The sequence below is a fragment of the Hipposideros armiger genome, unplaced genomic scaffold (genome assembly GCF_001890085.2).
Source record: "Hipposideros armiger isolate ML-2016 unplaced genomic scaffold, ASM189008v1 scaffold_844, whole genome shotgun sequence".
Lineage (NCBI taxonomy): Eukaryota > Metazoa > Chordata > Mammalia > Chiroptera > Hipposideridae > Hipposideros > Hipposideros armiger.
The window spans coordinates 413,450-437,603 of record NW_017732194.1 but is presented as its reverse complement, the minus strand read 5'-3'; the positions used below and the strand labels follow the sequence as shown (position 1 = coordinate 437,603).

General features: G+C 38.6%; 1 protein-coding gene across 1 annotated transcript in view; it reads right to left on the bottom strand.

Annotated features, from left to right (window-relative positions):
* The window catches only part of ITGA8 (integrin subunit alpha 8), a 172,126-nt gene that overhangs the window by 43,918 nt on the left and 104,054 nt on the right, over positions 1-24,154 (bottom strand). Inside the window, exons 17-22 of the mRNA XM_019629342.1 lie at positions 23,383-23,520; positions 22,834-22,901; positions 21,304-21,451; positions 14,923-15,015; positions 10,419-10,498; positions 5,510-5,590 (exon numbers count right to left, since the gene is read on the bottom strand). Of these exons, the coding sequence (XP_019484887.1) occupies positions 5,510-5,590; positions 10,419-10,498; positions 14,923-15,015; positions 21,304-21,451; positions 22,834-22,901; positions 23,383-23,520 (608 nt within the window). The remainder of the gene's footprint in view (positions 1-5,509; positions 5,591-10,418; positions 10,499-14,922; positions 15,016-21,303; positions 21,452-22,833; positions 22,902-23,382; positions 23,521-24,154) is intronic.

Sequence of the window (24,154 nt, the reverse complement as noted above, 5' to 3'; positions counted from 1 at the left end):
GACTTTATGCCCCATTGACATCAATGAATAAATAGATCACTCAGAAAATCAAGGAAACATTGGCCTTAATTGGTACATTGGATCAGATGGATTTAATAGATATTTCCAGAAAATTCTACTCAAAACAGCAGAATACAAATTATTTTCAAGTGCTCATGGAACACTTTTCAGGATAGACCACATGTTAGGTCACAAAACAAGTCTCAATAAATTTAAAAAGATTGAAATCATATCAAGCTTCTTTTCTGACCACAATGATATGAAACTAGAAAATTTAAAATAGAACTATCATATGACCCAGCAATTCCACTCTGGGTATTTATCTGAAGAAAACAAAAACACTAATTCGAAAAGATATATTCACCCCTATGTTCACTGCAGCATTATTTACAATAGCCAAGATATGGAAGCAGCCTAGGTGCCTATTGATAAATAAATGGATAAAGAAGATGTAGTACCTATATACAATGGAATATTACTCAGCCATAAAAATGAATGAAATCTTGCCATTTGTGACATGGGTAGATCTAGAGGCTATGATGCTAAGTGAAATAAGTCAGACAGAGAAAGACAAATACCATATGATTTTACTTATATGTGGAATCTTAAAAGCAAAATTAATGAACAAACAAAACAGAAACAAACTCATAGATGCAGAGAACAAACTGATAGTTGCCAGATGGAAAGGGGTGGGGGGATGGGAGAAAAAGTGAAAAGGATTAAAAAGTACAAATTGCTAGTTATAAAATTAGTCATGAGGATGTAAAGTACAGCATAGAGAATATAGTCAATAATATTGTAATAACTATGTATGGTGCCGGATGAATACTAGACTTACTGGGCTGATTACTTCATAAGGTACATGCATATAAATGTCTAATCACTATGTTGTGTACCTGAAAGTAATATAATATTGTATGTCAACTATTACTGAAAAAGAAATTTAAAAAATAATCTAAAAAAATTAATCAAGTCACTACTTTAATGGACAAAAAAGGGAAAACCATTTAATCATCTTAGATATAGAACACACACTTGACGAAAATGAACACACATTCATGTTAGAAATTCTCAAGAAAACTAGAGAAAAAGGGAACATCCTCAACTTGATAAAGGCATCTACAAAAACCCTGCAGATAACAACAGACTTAATGGTAAAAGACTGAATGTTTTCCTCTTAAGATCAAGAGATGTAAGAACCAGGGAAGAGTGTCTCCTTTCATCACGTCTATTTGGTCTTGTACTGGCAGTCCTAGTCTACTCACTAAGAGAAGAAAAAGAAATAAAGGCATAACTATGTAGTAAACAATTTAAGCTTGCCCTCAAAGAGGTCTGGCCTTTGCCCTTAGCTTCTGAGAGGAAACCTCTAAGCTCTCAACATTTTATGCTGAAGATGAAGGAGCATCTTTGTTTGCCTGGAGGGGCTTGGGTCATGCTAGATATTCTAACAATATGATTTAGGGTGGGGTTTACCCACACCAAAAGACCAACAGTGTGATTCAGGATGGGAGGTTTGGTCAAATCATAGCAGTCAACCTGGAGACTAAGATCAATTAAGTGGTCAATCAATCAGTCATGCTTACGTAATGGAGCCCCCCAAAAACTGAACACTGAGGCTCAGGTGAGCTTTCCTGGTTGATGGTACACCATGCATACTATCACCCATCAATATCAAGAAAGTAATACATCCTGACTCTACAGAACAGAACAATGCAAGTGCTTTGTTTGATATTTCCCTGGACTCTATCTTATGTACTTCTGCCCTTGACTGATTTTAATCTGTATCTTTTCCTTATAATAAGTTGTACCATGAACAGGATAGCTTTCAATGACTTCTGTGAGTCCTTCTAAATGAATTATTGAAACTGAGGGTAGATTTGGGTTGGTGTCAGAAGCAAGGATGATCTCTTGCGGGGACTGTTCCCTCTAACTTTGTAGTTGGCTAAACTTTTCCACATACAGATTAGAAAGGAAGAAATAAAACTGTCTTTATTCACAGATAACATGATCATTCTATAGAAAATCCTAGGAAATCAACAAAGAAGAAACTACTAGAATTTGTAAGTTTACCAAGATCTCAGGATACACTACTGCATTTCAAGACTTACTATACATGTGTCTCAGTGGAACAGAATAAGAGGTCCAGAAATAGACCCTCACAGATGGACAACTGACTTTCAACAAAAGTGTCAAGTAATTCAGTGAGGAAAGGATGGTGTTTAACCAAGGGCACAGCAACCACTGGATATTCACATGCAAAAAAATGAACCTTGTCCCTACTTCATACCAGATACAAAAATTAAAATTAATCATAGACCAACACATAAAACTATAAAACTTATGGGAAGACATAGGAAAAAAATCTAATGACATTGGATAAGGCAAAGATTTTTTCTAAAGATAGGTCACAAAGAGCACATACTGTAAAATATTTAAAAGTTAGATTTCATCAAAATTAAAAACTTCTGCTTTTTTAACATCACTGTTAAGAAAAGAACACGCCAAACCATAAACTGGGAGAAAATCTTTGCAGGACCCTTATCTATCTGGTAAATGATTTTTGTATTCTCAATATATAAGGAACTTGTACAACTCAATAATAAGACAAACAGCCCAATAATAGATGGGCAAAAATTTTGAGACGTTTCCCCAAAAAAACAGATACTGATGGCCAAAAGGCATGAAAAGGTGTTCAAGGTCACTGGCCATTAGAAAATGCTAATTAAAAACCTTAGTGAGATACTTCTATAGATTTACTAGAATGGCTAAAAACAAACAAAGAAAGAAGCCTCTAGCACATGCATGAAAGAATACAGCACAGCTGGAACTCGCATACTTTGTCAGTGGGATTGCAAAATGGGCATGGTGCAGCCATTTTGGAAAATAGTCTAGTGGTTTCTTATCAAATTAAACATACCCTTGCCATACAACTCAGTAACTTTATTTGTCAAAATAAATGTGCCAACAAAGACCTGTATGGGAATACCTATATCAGGTTTATTATTAACAATAGTCCCAAACTGGAAATGATTAAAAACTCAAATTATTCACCAACAAATTTGTGAATGACTGAACGATTCATGGGCCATCCATGCAGAGGAATACTTCTCTGTTATAAAAACAAACGACTAATACATGTAAGGACATATATGTTTTTCCAATGCATCACACTAAGTGAAAGAAGCCAGACTCAAAATGCTACATTCTGTATGGGTATATTTATATGATTTTCTGGAAAAGACAAAACTATAGCGACAGCAAGTAGATCACGGTTGCCAGGGCCTGAAGCTGGGGGAAGGGTTGACTACAAAAGCACAGGAAGGAACTATTTGGGGTAATGGGACTGTTTTATAGTGAATGTTCTTTAAACTGGACACCTAAAAAAGGTTGAGTTTTACTTTAATTCACACCTCAGTAAACCTGACTTAAAAAAACCCCCAAACCTCACAAACTGAAAAGATATTTACAATGTATGTAACTGATAAAGAATCCGTGTCTAAACTCTGGAATATAAAAGGAACTGATGGGAAAAAGTTAAGCCTCTTTGTAGAAATATGTGCAAAAATGTGAACAGAAATTTCCCTAAATAGGAAGATTAATTAAAAAACACATTAAAGAGTTGCTCAAGCTTATTTAGAAATCAGGGAACTGCAAATGAAACCTTCAGTTACATACTATTTCTTATCTATAAGATTGACCTCAAATTAAAAACTGGACCATTTTGCGAGTTCGTTAATAATGTGAAGCAATGAAAAGTTTCATCCATTTTTTTTGTGGGACTGTAATTTGGTGTAACTATTTTAAAAACAGTTTGGTATTATTTAGTAAGGTTAAATAATGTATACACTCTGATCCCAAAATTCTCTAAGCATATACCGTTCTGACATTCTTCTACATGTGTACCAGGACATATATACAAGAAAGTTTGTTAAAAAAGCAAGGAAGGAAGGGAGAAAGGGAGGAAGGGAGGAAGGGAGGAAGGGAGGAAGGGAGGAAGGGAGGAAGGGAGGAAGGAAAAATGAAAGAAAGAAGGAAAGGAAGAAAGGAAAGAAGGGGGGGAGAGAGAGAGAGAGAGAGAGAGAGAGAGAGAGAGAGAGAGAGAGAGAGAGAGAGAAAAAAGGAAGGGAGACAGAAAGGAAGGAAAGGAAGGAAGGAAGGAAGAAGGAAGGAAGGAAGGGAGGAAAGGAAGGAAACCCCTAAATGTACATCAAAAGTAGAATGGATAAGTAAGATATAGTATAGTTTTACAATGTTATACTCTTCTGCAATTAAAATGATTGAACTATAGGCACATGCACTAAAGTAGATGAATGTCAAAAACATTCATTTGAATGAAAAAAAATCACAGAAGCATACATAAAATAAAATTTGGTGTAGATAAGATTGAAAAAAACTCTCGTAGGCTATATAGCATGATCATTTATAAACATGCGCCTGGAGACAGGCTGCCTGCATTTATAGTCTAGCCTCCCACTTCCCAGCTGTGTAGCCTTCAACTCCTTGTGCCAAAATTCCCTCACTTGTACCGCGAGGACACTAGTACAGATTAAGATGTGCTAACATGTTGGGGTAGCACGTGGAAGTATCCGTAAATGGTAGGCATAATTACTATTCTCTAATCCACTAGGTGGATCCTCAGTGGTGCCAGGATAGCAGGTAGAGGCCCCCCTCTCCCTTCAATGAGAGTAGCAGGGTGCAGCAGTAAGAAATGCATGGTGACAATGGCTCTGAGTGCAGAAATCTACAGCTGTCCTCATAGAGGAGTGTGAACCACTCAGGATCTATGGAAAAATAAAAGGGAACTGGGATTTCTGAAGCCCAAAAGACCAGTTGACATTTTTAGCCAACCTTGATTATCCTGAAGAAACAAGAATTAACATGGATGAAGTCTACCCTGTACGAGATACGAACTACATGCAATCCATTTCTGATTTCTTTCTCCCTCCAGGCACGAATTTCCCAGATGGTAGTTATTCCTAAGCCTTTTACTTGAGCACTTTCCTCCTGTCTCTCGATTGATTGCTTATTGGGACCTTCTTCAAAGAATAGGGCGGAAGGAAAAAGATACAAAATGTAGATCCCATCAACCCTCACGTCTCAGAGTTAGCCATTTCTTAAACTCAAGATGTGGTATGGCGAGGCTGAATTTTCATTATGCCAACATAATTATTGGAGAAGTGAGACTTTCAGACAGTCACATGGTTGTCTATTTTATCTGGCTTCTTATCACTAGCTTTTATAGTTTGATTACCGAACTGTCAGTGTGGGGAATAAAGTGAGCTCTTGTTTTGATATCCTTAGAGTTAATTATCATACAGGGTTTACTCTGTTTTCCAAAGGGAAGCTAATGATGGGTAGAAAAGAATGAGAATTTATAACCAAAGTGAACTGTGATCTCTAATGCATTAGGAAAGCTCTGTATAGTTTTTACTAGTATTTTATCATTACTCTCATACACAGAACGTTATTATTATAGTAAAACCACTACAATGCCTTGCTTATTACTTACCCTCTTATTTCTACTTGAGCAACAGCAGTGATGTTGATTTGCAGGCTCACAAAATTGCTGTCTGGGTTGTCTTTGTTGGAGCTAAAACACAAGGACATAGGATTCAAATATATTTTCTCAGACATGTTATTAAACGATCATAAAATACATTCAGTATATCACAAGAGCAACACACATGACCAATAGGATCATTCAGAAAACAATGCCATATCCCTTCTATAAAAACCTAACCATTTGTAGATGGAAATGCTAAGATCCACTATGATCTAAAGTGATGTAGGAACTTCCCATGAGGAGACACCTTATCTGAAAACACAGTAGGGATCTAGAGAAGCGAACATTTTTCTGTTTCAATGGCTGAACCAGAGCTGAGTTCATTTCCCAGCGTCTGCCCTGAGCACATTCCTTCACTTCTCTGAGCATCATGTTCATTGCCCATCAAATAGGAAAAGGCCAGCACAGGCAACTCCTGATTTTTCATGCTCAGAAAGAGCAGTGCTGCCAAGAATGATCCAAGAACAGCACACAATGGAAAAAGAATTTGCATTTGGCTCTGGAATGCATCATACCATACATTTCTTTTTTTCACAGCAAATTTATCTTCCTTATGGTTGATTGCTTAACTAATGTTAAAATAAGTGTACATCCACTGCCTGCTCACTGGTTGACTAGGGTGGTGTGTGTGTGTGTGGGGTGGGGTGGGGTGGACAGAAGCATGGCCAATGGCAAGAAAACACGAGAATAGAGAGAGCTGAGCAGTCCGTGCGGTGGCACTGAGAATATGACATGGATATTTGTCAAGTGGTGCCAGAATCTCAAGATGGAAGGTGCATGCTTAAGAGCATTTCTCTGAACAGTGGCGAGATGATTTTCGAGTTTGCTGTTCCTTTCTCTCTAGGCAAATATAATTCGATATGAAATTTAACTTTTAAGAAACGCATGTGTTAAGGCAGCCGATGCTGTAAGGAAAATGAAACGTGTCTCACGAGGGGCTTGACTGGTAGCTGAGCTTTGGATACAATCCCACGTGCGTTTATTGTCCTACTGTGCTTTCATGGAAGTTACCCTAATATCCCAAAGGATGATGCTTTTAACAAACTGAGACATGGCCACGCCACCCCTGACAGGTCATGTTTCTGTTTGGGTCTCATTAGGGAGAGGAAGCCTCCTCTTTGCTCCTCAGCACACCTCACGCAGATGCAATGGACAGGCTCTAACATTGCGGTAACGGGGTATGTGCTGATGAGCTTGTGAAACTGTCCAAATGTGGGAGCTGGAAAAGACAGGATAAACGTCTGCCTTCAAAGGAGGGGCAGACAGAATTGTTCCCACATTGCTTTTGAAAAGTCCTGTTCGAGTGTATATACTGATAAGGCAACTTAAACTGCAAACACACATAAAAGACATAAACAGGCAAATGTTACCCTCATTTCCTGAAATGGGGTATCATCACTGCTAAGCTTGTGATGAGCCTAGAGGGACTTGTTCACCAAAGCTTGAACCCCACTTTCCAGGCCACTTTATTATCACATCTGGGGTAGATCAGTCAACTAAGAAGGTTTTCTTTTTTTTTAAGGCAGGATTCTGAATTACTAACCACTGAGAAGTCATTAAGTAATTCCACTTGTTGCAGAGACGCTGTGGTTCCAAATCCATTACAGGAAACTCTTTAGTTTTGGAAATTTAAGTCTAATTATTCCACAGACTACCCTGACTTTGTTCTATTTTCTAGCTCACTACTGCTTTGCAGCAGTGCAAATTAGAATTATGGAGGGGGGAAAATTGTCATTTAAGTTATCCCATAATTCTATTGCATTTTATTTTCAAGTGGTTCAAATAACATGATTTTCATTACTCACAACATCCTGAAAATGTAAATACATATCAAGCACTGAAAGCATCCTGGGACAGGAGTCTAACATGCGGCTTACAGAGGTGGTTCTGAAATGTAACAAAAGCAATGGCAGACTCGGAGGCTAGACCTGGTTGGCTAATCAGAATCATCCTGTGTCACACCAGCTTGCCATGACACTTGGCACTGCAGCCAGTGGTGTCCACAAAATCTCCTGGTGAGAAAGCCTTGGGGCTTGATATATAACTTAGATGCTTCTTTGACGTCTTTCCTGGAAGGAAACCTCCATCACTGATACCACTGCTACATTCAAACAAGCAATTCATCATGGCCAGGGATGCTGAGCTATTTATATGTCAGGGCTGCTTCTACGCCAGGCATGAGAATTTCCTCTCCACGACTACACCCCATGTCATGCCTCAAGGAATAAACATGTTTTTCACTTCCTACTCCAACGCGATTTTCTTTTTCTTGACTGTTTCCTACTTGCTATTTTCTAGCACTCCCTGTATGTATCCTGGGGTCTCTGGAATGTCAGCAAAAACAATACAATGTTCACTTTGCCAGCACTGAGGAAGCAACTGCAACAAATAATCACAAAGTCGCGTTGGTCTGTGGGAATTGCTATCTGAGACCCGCTCCACACAGGGAGGAAAATGTTTATATGTCACATAAAGCCAGGGCTCGGAGACACCGTTTAATGCAAATATTTGGCAACATGAAATACTTTAAGTTTATTAATTTATAAAGCCCATTTTTTTGGGTTCTATTTGTGGAGAAGGGCATTAAATTGTGGGTAACAGTGGTCAATATGGTCAAAAGCTTTCAACTCCAGAGCATTTGCTTTGGTTTATTTTTGGTTTAAACACATTTAAACTGGATGCAAACCATCCATTCAATACTTATTTACATCTTTGGAGTCTGACAGCAAAGCATGCAGATAAATGCTCACTTCTCAAGTACTTTAGTATTCGAATATTCTCAAACACTTTTATCTCTGTAATGTATGTTTTTGGAATTTGATGCTTTATGCATGCTCCAGTAGCCTCTCCAGTTCTTTTGGCACTTCTCCGTTTTTATGTTTTTCAAGATAATGCTGAAATAGTCATGAATTTCTATAGCATGGAAGGATGGAATATAATGATGGCCCATTCTTTTAGATGAAGGGAGATGTTAAAAATGTGACCATTCCTACTTTCCGTCAAATTCAGCACTTCATTGCCAAATTCATTATTTAAATAATGGTCTTCATGATGGATTTGGGGAAGGTATTTAGAACATTATTTAATGTTCTCTGTTCCTTGAGTAAACTACAAATTGCATCTATTCCGTTATCCATAACTGTAGTCCAGCATAAGGAGGTAACCTCAAGGAGTTTTCTTTGCACCTTTGTAACAGACTTTCTTTCTGAATAAAGGCTGCATATTTTATAAGAGGTGTATCTTTCCCCAAGTGACACGAATCTTCATGCCACCGTAGGATCAATGTCACAGACAATGATGGTGAGAAATACAAACAGCCTATTGTCTGGAGTGATGGGGGTCCTTCTCTATGGAGTGCTTTCTCTTTTTGTCTGAAAACTTACATATATGAACAGATTTCCCAAATGAAAATATTTAGGACTACCTGAACCTTCTGGGAAATATAAGTTTATGTAGATAAAAGGTGTGATTTAATAAGCTTTTGGTACAGTGAAGGGATATTACTGAAGAATTCATTCCATCTGCATCCCATCACTAATTTGGGTAAACTAAAATAATCTCCCTAAAACTCAGCAGAAAATACTTAAGTTAAATTAAAAAGAGACATAATGAACGTTAGGAAAGGACACACAGAGTAAGTTAGAAAACCTTTCTCCCTAGCAATGTAGGACAAAGTTCGGGGGATAAGGTTTGTGACACAGGTTGCACATTCTTATAGAGTTTATATATATATTTTAAAAACCCTAAACTTCTAATGAAGTGGCTGTTACAAATAACCCACTGGGCAAAATAATTTTTCTAAAAGCCATGACACTTTAATGATACCTTCCTCTTGCAGGACAGAAGGCACGTTTAGAGTTTAGCCACACGGTATGCTAGTATTTGAGAACCAAATTGTAGAGACTGACTTCAGAGTCGTTTTTGTAGTAGAACATGTGGAGCGAGTTATAATCATGGAAGGCCTAGATGTGCTGTCTACATCCGTGTTTTTCAAACTTTTTAAATTTCAGGCCACAAAAACAATAGATTACATCTCCCAGGGTATCTTACTAGATATATTTACGTTGATCGGAAAGGAACGTTTCATGAAGAGGACTCTGAGATATTATATTCCATTTAATTTCCTTTCTTTTTAATATGAGTTGAGAGCCATTGTATTGATTCCATTACTGGCTAATGGATAGCAGCCCACAGTTGGGACTCCCTGACCCTCATGTGCACTGCTTTCTGTGGGTCTTGCTGCTCCTGAAACATTATTTTTGGCCATGAAGGAGCAAACAGAAAAATGGCGAAAGGGTAATGTCATACTTGAATCCCTGAACAGGGTCAGTCTTGCAGGAAAGGGGCAGCTACCTACGTGGCTCAGCTTATAGTTGCCACAGAAAAGGCTCTGCCCTTCGAATATGTGATCTTACCTGCATCCTGCCTTGTGTTCACATTAGAGACTGATTCATTCTTGAAAAGTTAGATTTCAAGATTTCAAAGGCAGAATCTATGCTCCCCCCCCCCGAAATGTTGTTTTTAGGGATTAGCTGTCTCCCAGCTGAGAGGAATAGCAGGTATGGGTGAGGGTAGGAGAACGAATGTGCATCAGACTAAGGAAAAATGGAGATGAAGGGGGGATGGGAAGGTCCCTAGGACAATATTTTACTCTCATAACTTGGCCTACAGAAAGCAATCTCTAATGCAGAGCCAAAAGTATTGAGAAATAACTGAGAAAAACACACGAAAAGAGGGCTGTGAAATCCTGGTTTCTCATTTCTGATGGACGTCTAAGGTGAAAGAGCTTGACAAGTAGGATTCATTTCACTGTGGATCCCTTTAATATTGAGTGTTAGGCATTTAAAGGTCTAACCTTCTGATTTGAAGATCGAAGTTAATGCTCACATTTGTTTTCTCAAGACGTGGAACTGCAAATCGGAGGCCCAGAGAGTACTAAATAAAATAAAAAAAAAATCATACAAGATGTTACGTTATTACATGGGCGGAACCTTATACACAGCATAAAAATCTTTTAAAGTCATCCTGCAAAACTCCACCTGAGACTCCTGTTTCTTTTTCTGCTTCCACCCTGGAAGCTGCGAGCTGAGAGAAAGTTATGCAATTGACATTGTAGAGCCCAGATGACCCATTCCCTATATATTTTGGTTCCCTCTCTTCATTTAGCCCCCTACCAACTCTTTTCCTGACATCTCCCTCATATGCTAAATTAAACGCCTAAATATACAACAGGTGATTGATTTGGAGAACTATGATGCTTCCATTTAATGGACATTTATGTAGACATTGAAATTATGGCTGTGGAGCTTATGCACCAAGGTGGACAAGTCATCTGATATAACGATGATAAGCAAAGAAAAAAGGTTACAAAGTCCCATGTGCAGTGTGTTTCAGTGATGGTTTTAAAAGTGTTTGAATGGGAAAAATGACTATACGAGAGTAAAGATATAGTGTAAGAAAAAAATACCAGAATAATGTGATAGAGTTATGTGAATAGTATCGTGCATGAGTATGTATGGATTATTTTTCCACCTTTATTTTCCAAACTTTAAAACCTGCTCATATTGTTTTTATAATCTGAAAACAGATTTTAAAAACTTGGAGAAAAATAAATCCAATAATATAAATAAGGAAGTAACAATAGTAGTTAAGACATGCAATGATATTCCTTACTCTCCCATGCACTGTGCTAAGCTTGACATGCATTGTCTCATGTAGCATGATCACTACCCTGTGCAGTAGGTACTGAGTCCTGACATTTTACAATCGAGCAGCAATCTGAGGACTTGCTCCAGGCACAGAGCAAATACACTGACAAGTTGGAATTGGAATCCCTCCAAGCTGACTCCAGAACCTGTATTCATGGCCACTCTACTATGAGACTCAAACCTGTAATTAAAAACTCATGCTAATATGAACGAGTAATAACACGAATTGATAATGAATGATCATTTTAAATTTAACTCATCATAAATCTTCATCATTTCCCTAGCCCTGACTGAATGGGCTACAAGCCAGGTACCGCCTTAATGTAAAGCCACTAGTGCTTTCTATCACATCATGGCGTTGCTCCAAACATTCCTGCAAAGAGGAATTCTCTCATCTCAGTGTGACTTGCCCAAAGCATCACAGCTGATAAATGGCGAGGCTGGGATTTAAACCCAGGTATGCCTAAGTATTAAGCCTATGCATCCTTATGCCCCAGGCGTGATGAATAGCTTTATGATTCCAAATGTGCAAGTTTCTGTGAGGCTGCCGGGCCTTTGCATGTGCTCTTTTTTTCCTCCTTCGGAAACCTCATAAGCCTTTCCCTGCTTTTTCTACTTGGAGAACTCCTGCTCATGCATCAACGTTCAGAACAAGAAATACTTCCTGCAACACACCTTCTGACCCCACGGGCCAGGTCAGGCAGACATTTTCTTTTCATCCTGTCTCCTTCTGTGCTTGTCTCCCATCACTCAGCCTATGCTATTACTAAGTTTGAGTTTCTTATTGAATGGGGATTGTATACTTTCATCTTAATATTGTCAGACGCTAGCTTGGCACCAGGCATAGAGAAGGGGTGGCATGAAAACTGGTTATTTCTCATTAAAAAAGAATGAGGAGAAAGAGTGCGCCATGGTTTGTACACCTCCAGTGATGAGGATCATACCATATTGTGATGAAGCCTGCCTCATGTTGGTCTTCATTATAAAACAATTCAGCACGGGGTGAAGATACACGGAAGGTGTGACAACTTCGTGTGAGTGAGAGATGCATGTGTTCTTAACCAGAACCATACACCAACTCTCTGGGCATTGGTTCTAAGGAGCCTTTGTTGAACCACTATTTTCTTGTGTTCCTGCTTGAGAGATTTTGCAAGTTTTTACGAATCTTATTGACAGATCGATATTTGATATTACAATAGCTATTCTATGAAAATGACATTACTACTTACAGATTGTGCACAACACTTCTGAATACTGCCTTGAAAGTTTTGTTTAATTAAAACATAAAGTCACTTGAAAGCTATTTTTTTAAATATTGGGATTAGAATAAATATGCCTGGCAGTTTATGATGCTTTTTAATACCCAGGACTGCTTTTACATTGGGAACTTGACCACAATCCACCGAGTGTTCTTTTTAAAATACAACATGAAGAAGTAAATAAATCAAAATGTTTTAGAACACAACAGAAGGCAATAAAATTTGATGTGTTTAAGGGCATTAAAGAGTGAGATAAGAAAGCTATTAGGTTTCTTCCACTATAGACCTCAGAGATAAATGAATACAAACAATTTACTTCCTTGGCTTCTAAAGATTATTTGCTGGTAAAACGGACTGACATCCTGACATCGCTTCACATAAACATGTTTGTGGTTAAGACCACACTGCCATTTTTACCCTCTACTTTGAATGACACTGGTGCCGTTTTTGTTCCAAGATTATTCTTAGTTATTGATGATCCGAGATGATCTCTGGTCTAAGTTTAACACTTTTGATGCTGAAAAAAGAATAAGTGCCTGGCCATCCATAGATTCTGACACTGCTGCTACCATGTCAACTCATGTCTCTTTGGCCTTAGGGAGACCTCTTCATATCAAATTAGGTGGCTGGATTTTTTATGAAAACTAGCGAAAGGATTTATTAGCTTCTAGATAAAAGGATTCTAATGAAAACTGCCCTAATACCTGAGCTTAGATGTTCCATTCTATCTTTCATTGCCTCATTTAAATAGCTCATCTGTTATCCATTAGTTTTCATCCAAGTACTTACCACAGTTTTGCAGACAGGCTAGGACACAGGCTCTGTGTTCAGGCCTGGTTCATATCTTGGGTCTGTCCTTTATTACCTGTGTGACCTTGGGCAATTCATTTGACTTCTCTCAGTCTCATTTTTCTTACCCCTAACATTGGGAAATACCTGACTCATGGGGTTGGTTGTTGTGGAAATGAAATAACATTAAAAATGCACCCAGTGATGGGCTGATAACACAGAGGGTCATCAATACATGTTAGTTAATAAAAATCTGTCATAAAAGTTTATCTTTCATTTAAATATTTACTGTTTTTGAACCAAGAAGTGAGTTCACTAGACTACAGCTAGGCATATTTTTTTTATCTACCCAGGGTCAATGGAATAGAGTTTACTGTAGTGTAAAAAAGCAAAAAACATTATTCTGACACAATACCCTGAAATATAAACTTGGAATAGGTATTTCTGGATAGAAAGTTTCAAATGCTCAAATAAATGTGTGAAACACTGGGATAACTGGTTTATTTACTGCAGGACTTCTCAGAGCCTTTAAAAATTGTAGTGTCCAGAGGATATAATATCATACTCAGCAGTGACTACATAGCTCCCCTTTAAAGGCTTATTTCAAGGGATTAGCACTTTTAGGAATATAATTTGGGAAGTTCTGATACAAACCTATGCAATCGTCAGTTTTCATGAATTTTTTTTTCAAACAGGCCATTTCACTGATAATCATAAGCATGTAATTTAAAATAGAGGAGTATATATGTTTAGTTTATATAACTTTTAATTATGTAGTATTTGTAGATTTCAGGATTTTTTTCTGATTTATGATTTATGAAGTAATTATTTCTGTTGTGATATTTATTACAAGGAGTTCCTATGTGTACACTTAAACTGCAATTGCATAAAATAAATTTATTGTCCATGTGTAATCCTGAACGGGAAGTTCCTAAGCATGGAAACAAAGAAAGTAAAAGAAGAGGAGGAGGAGCTGGAGGAGAGGAAAAAACCCAAGTCCTTATTCTTTCATAAGTGTGTGACAGATCATTATCAACCCTTCCTTTTTCTTGCTGTATTATGCTTCAAGTGAGATGTATTATTCTTCAAGTAAGATCTGGGAAAGCTGATTCAAAAGCTGAATCATGGTAATATTTTAATATGGAAAAATACTGTGAATGATAGTTCTATGGGAGGTATACTGGAAAAACATTTAATTGTCTTTGCTAAAATTTTTAATTATGTTATTTCTAAAATCTTTTACTTACATTGTTTTGAATTCTAAGAAAAAAGCTGTAGTGGCATTCAAAGAAAAAATATTCAAAGAAAGAAATCTGTAGCAAAAAGAAAATAGTCTTCATAGGTTTGTCGTGACTAAATGACATGTAAGAGTAACGTCCACAGAGAAAGCATATACAAGCATTTGTCTCCTTGTGTTTTTAACCTTAGATTTTCCACTCTGTGTGGGTTATAATGCTAAATCCCCCTACTCTGGTAATTTCCTGCCTAATTTGTTTTAATAGCTATGTGCTAAATTGCTGAGTGCTAATTGGGGAGCTTTCCCTTAGTTCTCTTTAGAATTCAATTAGACAGAAATTAGAAAGTGCTTCTGGTTTTCTCTTACATTTGTTCCAGCCACCATAGGGTTCCCAAGGTCACACACCACCATTCTGGTTATATTTTCCATCTTGTACTCACAGCTCAGTGGTCGGAATCCCTACAACAGGAAAGAACACCAGCGTGGATTTCAGGGGGCGGAATAAATCACATCATGTCACAAAAGCAATGCTGTGGGCGGGAAGCTCCTCTTGATTTTAAACACCTGTGTGGGTAGCTGTGCCCAAGAGCTAATTGTGACCATCAACTCAGAAGAGAAACTTGAGAGACAAGATCGAAGTTTAATTTGAGAAAGAAACGTCTTAGATTGGTAACACATTTATTGTATTTACTTCAAGAAGAAAACGCTTAAGAGACAATGTATATATCTGAACATTTTATAAATTATTTTCACTATTGTTAGTGTTAAATTTGAGCCATAAGATAGTCAACGTGATATTCAACATGACTAAACACATTTATTCTTGCAAAAAATGGAATGACAGTAATAGCTATCGATTCTCATATGACTCAACGACCATTGGCAAAATTGCTTTGAACACACATTTCTACACATCATGGTCCCATTTTGAGATTATACAGCCAATCTTAGTTCAATCCTCTAAATACTTAAGGCAGAAAGAGAACACTTTCATGTCTACCCAGCGCTTCCTATTTCCTTCTTCCCCCATATCCTATTCTGATTAGAATGTACAAAAACTCAAGTTTGAAGAGGTGCTTAGAACTATGTGTTGGAGCAGGAAGGTCTCAAGTTTATACCAGACAAGAGGGAGAAGAAAATGAGGTTTATCTTTGAACTCCTGCCCTCTGCTCACAGCTCCACCCAATGTCCTCACATTATTCCCAGCTACCTAGAAATCCACTCTCTACTCTGAAAACCTCATTCTCTACTCTGAGCCTGTTCCCTATTTCAAAGCCTAATGGCCCTGCCCTGCCTTTGGTGATAGCTACTTAGTTCACTTGTTATTTCCCTCAAACCTGTTAAGTGCTACTAACACATCACCTGTCACCCTCATTCCCAAAGAGAAGCTTGCAGCATGAGGACTTACACAAAGAGGCAGCCTCTTGAGAATTTCTGCCCTGTGAGAGGTACCAGAAGAGGGTTCCGAACATGAGGACCTTTTATCTATCTGTCAGCTTTATTAAAATTTCACTTAAGGAAGTAATGTGAGTTTCCCAGTAAAAGCTTCAGAAACCATCCTCTATTCCATTCTTTCCGTTTTATTGAGAAAAATCAAGACTCAAACCTGAAACAAAGAAAAGCCAAACAAACCCCAGATATCTAGGTAAAGAATTCTGTAGGTAGATCTTATGCTTTGCTAAAAGAAACTTTAGAGGGCAGGGGGTTTTGTTCTATTCCCAGTGCGCAGAACAGTGTTTGGCACAAAGGAGTAGATGGCGTTGGGAGCCATGGAGCAGACGTAGTGCACACCCTTTCCTAAAGAGGAGCCTGAGATGAAATAGACAAGCACACCACCAACTATAAAGTCTTCCTCCTCAATCACCCTGGGGCCCTCTTCCCACATCACCCACTGAAAGCCTCTTCCAACCAACGAGAAAGGAGTTTATCACTAATATTTGAACGTACCATTTAATACATACCCTTTTCAAATATGAATGAATGACATGTCAGTCTCCTGCTGGAGCTAAGAAACACACACACACACACACACACACACACACACACACACATATATTTGTATGTATGCTGAGTAATATTCTCTCTTCTCAAAGATAGCTTATGCATGTATTCAGGTTCTTAAGGATTCATAACTAACTCTAATTGTACAGAGATGTTTTGTGTTGGGATCATTAACTCAATCCTGAAAACAGGAACAAAAAAAAAAGAACCCAGCAAAAGCTTTAAAAAAATTCCCATGTGTCCTCTGCATATAATTCAAGGTTTTAGTTTCTATAGTAAATATTTTTATCTTATCTAAAGGTTAAAAGTTATATATACATTTTTTTCAGCTTTCTAGAAATAGCTTTTCCACATCAATCAAAGATCTTTTCTCTACCCAGATCCCCCACCCCTTTTTCTTTTTTTAACCTTTATTTCCTCTCTAAGTGAGCAAAACAATAATTGTTTTTCTAGATATTTCTAGGCTAATTTCCTCAGCTGTTCCAGGAACACTCTTATTCTAACCCTATAAATGGATTTTAGAGTATCACAGAATATCACAAATGCTCATAGAGTATCATTCATTCATTTATTCATTCACCGAAAATATTTACTATGTTCTTGCTATTTACCAGGCACTGATAAAAAAGACTCCTTGTCCTCACTGAATTTCCAATTATTATAATAATTGTAATAAGCGATCACAAGCAACTGTAACATGCAATGGAAACACACAGTTAGTACAGCTTGTTAAGTTTTATGATAGGAGGAATTCATAGTGAGAGCAGAGGACAAGAACGTAGATTTAAGCAATCAGAGAAGGCATCCTAAAGGAAGTGACATTTAAGCTGATGGGGAGCAATGCAGGTCTGTGGCTAACAACAGGGGCCTGGACCTAACAGCTGAGGTTTCCATCTTGGTTCAGCTGTATAATTGCCGTGTAACTTTGGGCATGTTACTAAATTTCTCCTTATCTAAAAATGGAGATAATGATAGCCTTATCATTTCTCTATATGGCTGTTGTGAAGATTAAGTATAATAAATTAAATATACGCAAGAGTTCAGAGCAGTGCCCAGCCCATAGCAACTGCAAAATCAATGTTAGCAGTCTCAGTCATTATTGAAATGAGGCCTGATGAATGAGCAGAAATAAATAAGCTGGATAAAGGAGTGAGGGAGTAGAGTTAGCGTGTCAAAGGGAAGGAACTGCAGGTGCAATCTCTCTGTGGTGAGAGAGTGCAAGGCTATTTGCAGAAACTGAAAAGAAATTTTGTCCTGTTCGAATTTAGGGTGTGGGGTAAAGGTAAGAGTCAATGATGGCGATGAGGCTGAAGAGATAAACAGGTGTGATATACAAGGTGTGATCAAACAATATGGTGAATATTTAAATTAAAAAATTTATTACAGTAAAAGACACATTGCCATTAACCTCCCTCAAAATACTCCCCTTCTCTTTGAACACACTTATCCCTTCATTCTTGCCACTTTCTGAAGCAGTCCTGGAAGGCCTCTTTCGTGAGTGTCTTTAGTTGCGCTGTCACAGCTGCCTCGAGTTCATGAATCAATTCAAAATGTTTACCCCTCATGGTCATTTTGACTTTGGGGAACAGCCAGATCTGGTGAATAAGGTGGATGAGGACACACCGTAATTTTTTTATTTGACAGAAATTTTCATATCAGAAGCTATGTGTGACATGGAGTGTTATCATGATGGAGGATGGTTTATAGCAAACTTTAAAACACACCTTCTCTCAACCATAGCTAACACCCAACTGACTGCCCTGAGCAAGTTGAAACTTGTCACACACTGTTATTAAGGTTTGACACACTGCTTCCTATATTGAAGGTCCCTGCCTTTCTGTTGGATGGCACTTGGCAGCAGCATTCACCATATTTTGTGATCACAACAGAAAGGCTCCATGTCACACATCAGTTCTGGTATACGGCAATTTCTGTCAAATAAAAACCTTAGTGTGTCCTCATCCACCTTATTTACCAGATCTGGTATCGTGCAACCTCTGCCTCTTCCCCAAAGTAAAAATGATTCAGGACAACTATGCAGCCATGACAGCGCAACTAAAGACACTCACGAAAGAGGACTTCCAGAACTGCTTCAGAAAGTGGCAAGAATGAAGGGATAAATGTGTTCAAAGAGAAGGGGAGTATTTTGAGGGGGGTTAATGGCAATGTGTCTTTTACTATAAATACATTTTTAAAAAAATTTAAACATTCACTGTAGTTTTTTATCACACCTTGTAATTTAGGGCCTCATTAGCCATCTCAGGGATTTAGACTTTATCCTAAAAGCAATGGGGAGCTAGTAGGAGAGTGACGTGGTCAGGTTTGCATTTTAGAAAGCCGACTTCCCCCACAGGGAAGAGACTGGAGGCAGGATATGGGGAGCTGAATAAGGAGACTGTTACAGTGACCTCAGAAAAAGTGTCACTGCCAGCCTGGATGAGGACAGTGACAGTGGCAGTTAGATGGAAAGAGGCTATGGACTTGAGAAATTTAGGACTAACTCAGGCTTTAGAAACTATGTGGAGGCTGGGGCCATTTTCTGAGATAGGATATGTAGAGGACGAGGCAGAGCGTGAGTGTGAGAAGATGAGAAGTCTAGTTCTGGACACACGGATTGTGAGGTGGGTGTGAGACAGGATTGGAGTGGAGCATACAAGGTCCTTGGAATAGCCAGATTCTTGGGGATAGGAAGTTGAATGGTGGTTACCAGGGTCTGAGGAAAGGGAAACTCGGGAGTCATTGTTTGATGGGTACAGAGTTTCAGTTTTGCAAGATGAAAAGAGTTCTGTGGATGGACGGTGGTGATGGCTACACCATAAGGTGAATGTTCTTAATGCCAATGAACTGTACACTTAAAAATGGTAAATTTTATGTTACATATATTTTACTACAATGATGATGATGATGATGATGATGATAATAATATAAAGCACATAGGCCTTTATTCCTAGAAAAATGTAGAAAAAAGGTCACAGAAGGGAAGTGTAAAGCCTGGCTCAGTTAAGGTTTCCAGAGAGAGGGAGGCGACCAGCATCTGCATTTTTGAAAAGATGAATGTTTTCAACAAAAGAACAATAACACTTACGATCAGATAATCCTAATACGTTTCCCCTTGAGAAAAAAATTGTTGTTTTTTTTTAAAAAGAACTTGAACTAAGTTGAAATAAGAAGATACAGAAACCTCAAACTGCTTAAAAACAAAAAAAGTCAGAATGTGGCTCAGTCATGTCAAATTCAAAGGCTGAGCTAAGTCTCTGCCCGAGGGAAACTGATGGATAGTTAAGGACTCATTTGAGATTGTGGATAAAGACTGCTGTAAGGTTTACAGCCAAAGATAGAAACGATAAATGCTCCCCCTTGTTTTCCATGCAGCAACAAAGTGAACAGTCAACTGGATGTTTTGCTAAAAGAAGAACATTGTAGAACAGACACTTTGTTTAACCAAGTCAGAGGTGGAGTGGCATAAAGGGAATTGAAATAAAAATAGGAGTGAGTGGAGCCCTGGAACACTTAAAAAAAATAACATACTTGAGTTCATTTTTGGGTTTGTTTATGTATTATCTACATGGAAATATTTATTTATAGGTGATATTTTTCTATAAGTTTCTTCAACAGAAACTCGTAATGATTTTATGACGGTCAAAGATGCATGAGTATCACTCATCTGGATTTATTTTATTTTTTTACCAAGAAGATAATTTAACCAAAAACATAACCCATGAAATTAGAGGTGCGAATAGAGAATTTTATATTCTCAATGTTTTTTAAATGCCTATAAAATACCAATATCACAATAATTTGTTAACATCTCTTTAGTGGAATTACGTTTCATTAAATTGTTTAATCATTAGAATGTTGAAACTCCTCAGAATATGCAGCATTTGGAAACCAGGAGACATTTAATAAATTGTAATTAAATGAACAAATCCGTCAGTAAGTCGTGAAGAAGTACCCATTGTGCCTAGCTCTGTGTGATGAAAGAATGTTAAACTTGGTCTCTGCCCTTCATCATGAGTGTAGATTTCTGAAAACCGGGGACTGTCTCCATTATCCTACAATGCATTTGTAATGGTTTTTTAGATCAACCGATTACAAACACAGTAGAACCTGAGAATACTCTGAGTGGGAAGATTCATGTTCTGATAAGGAAGGAAAGACAATACAAAACATCGGTGTCTGTTTAATAAATAGTGGCATTGCGGGACTGGCAAATGATGAAGACCTGGCTTTTCTTGGTCCCAGTCCCAAAAAGGTAGACTAAGAAGAAAGAAAACCGAATGTGTTGCTTTTCCAGTGCCTGTGGAGGCTGTTATCAGTGCTCAGTTGGGATTGGTTGGACCTTCCTCCATAAGCAGTAATGAGAACCAGACCTCCTGGGACCTGACTGAAACTTAAAGAAACTCAAGACAAAGGCCTGAAAAAAGCCAGTGAGGATGGGAGTTAGCTTGGGAGCTTAGCTGATAAATCCAGCAATTGGTAAGCTGCTTCTTTCAGCCAGTTGTATTCTCTTTGCTTCTGCTTTCACACTTTGGCCGACTTATCTTTGCAGTATGGCCAAGAAAGAGAATAATACTGCTTCTGACCATCCGCCTTTCTGGCTCAGTGCTATTATGATGAACAAAGTAAGGCATCATTTTGGTCTCTTTCATTTAGGAAGAAACTCTCAGCTAAGATGGCTCTACTTAATGTTGATTTGACTTCAAAAACATACCTAGCTCTTTACTTCCGATAACTTGTTGGCATTACCTTGTTGCTGCGTTCAATCCCGACATAGTCTGCCTCTTCTGGTATTATCACAAAGAGTTCCGCTTCATAGGCTCCTTCTCCTTCATTTCGTGCATTGATTATGAGCATAAGGTGATTTTCATCTCCAATGATGACCTGATGCTTATCTCTAGAAATGCAGTTTAAAAGGAATCATTAGATACTATACTTTTCTGGATTCATGGATTTTACTTAGGGATTAGGTGAGAGGAAAAGAAGGGAGATGTAGAAATGCAAGACTGGGACAAAAAGATGATAGATTGTCATGAAGGGGTCGTGAGAAGAATTAAGGAAGCCATGTCTGGATGGCAGGAAAACATCCAGTGGTGGTAAATGTTGAGCAATCAGTTCTCGAAAAAAAAAAAAAAAGTACTGATTTGTAGCATTTGCTGATTCTAGTGGTCCCTACCACTGCAGTCAATTTCAAGCTACTGACATCCCTAACAACCTGCCAGCACAAATTCTAGAAAATTTAACAACTGGCTCACACGCGAGAATGAGGCAGCTTCAGTACACCCATGGAAACGTCCAACAGGAAGAAGATGAGCAGTGGCGGGTGGCGGGGGTGGGGGGTGGGAAGGGAGAGCGATGGATTAAAAACTCAGAGGGCAGACGTGTATTGCAAAGTGGACAGTCAGAGGGACGAAGGGCAGATAGAAGGAGATGGCAAATAGCTGATTGAAGTATTCTGAGGAAATTTCATTCACTCCAAACTTCAACTTGAACCAGCATTTGGAAAGGCCTGTTTTGCTTTTGACCCTGAATCAAAGCTATTGCTTTGGACACTGGGTTAATTGTAAAATTTGGAGAAAGTCTCCTGGAGAGAGTAGCAAGCAGATTTCAAACACTGATGGGGAGACAGGTCCTGGGGGGTGGGGGTGAAGAAGCATTAATCTGCTTTTTCCACCTTAGGCTGTTTAACACCTTAGTCCCATTTCTTTCCATAACACAATGTGGTGCAATAACCATTGTTATTGGTTGACTGGTGACTCTCCATGACAGGCAACTGGGAAGCCCTTTGATTTTGTGACAGCTCTGTTTTACTCCATAGAGTGCCATTACATTCACCCCCCACCCCCACCCCAACAAATTAACGTTGATATTGTTTGGACTGTTTTAAGGATGCCTTTGAGTCATGGGGTGCTTCAAAAACCAGTTCAGCAAAGGTGTCGATAGAACCAGCCTGTCTGAATCCACAGAACTGAGACAAGTAAATACAACCTGAACCACCCCATAGATGAGTTTACTTGGAACAAAAACATTTTTCTTTTCACTTCTGCTGAAAGATGAAACGGCCCGGGCGAAATCTTAGGGTGCGTCACTTGACACCAATGACAAAGAACTGACCCAAACCACAGGCGAACTCAAAGTGTAGCCAAGCTCAAGAATTTCAGGCAGCATGTTTTTTTTTTTTTGGTAGTAGTTGGCAGTGTATACTTTCTCCAGAGGACCTTTAAATAAACACCTGTATTCTATTAGATAAAATGTATAAGTTTATTTATTTAAACTTACGGTCTAGCTGACAGCTTCAAGTCTGGAATGCACATATTGTCTTCTCCACAGTCCACCAGGATGTGAGCCTGTGTTGTGCAAACAGGCATCAGGAATAATCTTGGAAACCCTGAATCACATCCTTTTTCTTGAAAATTATGAACGATTCCACATATTAAACCCAAGCTTTCATTTCACCAGGCATAATTCCACCCAGCGAAAAACCCTATGAGAGGCAGTGACCTCCCGATATAAGCTCGTTTACATAATAGCCCAATTCCAATTCATTCCGAAATGTCTATAAGGAATGCTACTCTGGCAATGTTTTGAGGATTACAGGCTGTATTGCTTCCATTACAGCCGCATTTTGAACAAATTAAATCTTGGTTGCACAAAGGAAAGGGCTTCCGAAAACACAATGATGCAGTGTTTCAGGAAACATGTTAGGAAAAATCTCCCAAATGTTACATGTTTGTGCGCAGGAACAAAAACAAAAGGGGCCGGATTCCGTCTTAAGGTCACAGGAGCAACGCCTAGGGCCTGACAGAGAATACCCCATCAAGGACCTACCTGTTCAGTAACAACATGCTCCCTGTAGTGGTTCAATATTGGCGTCACTTCCAGGCCTTCCTTAAAGGTGGATTCATCCAAACTATAATTCAAACTAATGTTGATTGGAGATAATTTATCTCGAAATTCAGTTTCATCCTAGGGAAAATAATCACCAACTCAAGAAAGGCTCTGTGAAATAGCTGCAAGATGTTCGTCTGGGAAAGGCATTGACTTTGGTCAGTGAAAGTGAACGATGAAGTAATTATCACCACAGCAGGCTTAAGCACACAGTGATTGATGCGGTATAGAGTAGCCAGTTTAATGAATAAGTGTTCAGAGATGTATCATTTAGAGCTTGTGGCTTCACTGAAATATATGCTGCTAGAGGTAATCTTCAGGTTCTCCAGATTTTCAGCTCACACAGGTTGGCCCAATGGCAAAGTAAAAAATCATACTTATATATGCAATAAGTGTCGTTGGAGGTTTTATGAACTGGGATTTGTATTTGCATGAAGTTGGCAGAATGTATGAGTCCTCTTGGGCTGAGAGGAAGAAAACACCGGGAATTCTCTTCCTCTCTTATCATCTCTTCAAGCTCTCACTTGGCATGAACTTCAAAACACCTTCAGCATATTTGAAGTTCCCTCAGGAAAAGGAATAGAACCCCTGTGACGTGAGTGAGTGGCACCAGTAGAAAGCCCTGAGCACACAGGAATGGACTCCGTGCACCTGTGGTGGGCATGCCACTCTTTAGGTGTGTGCCAGTCACCATGGTAATGGGACTCAAAGC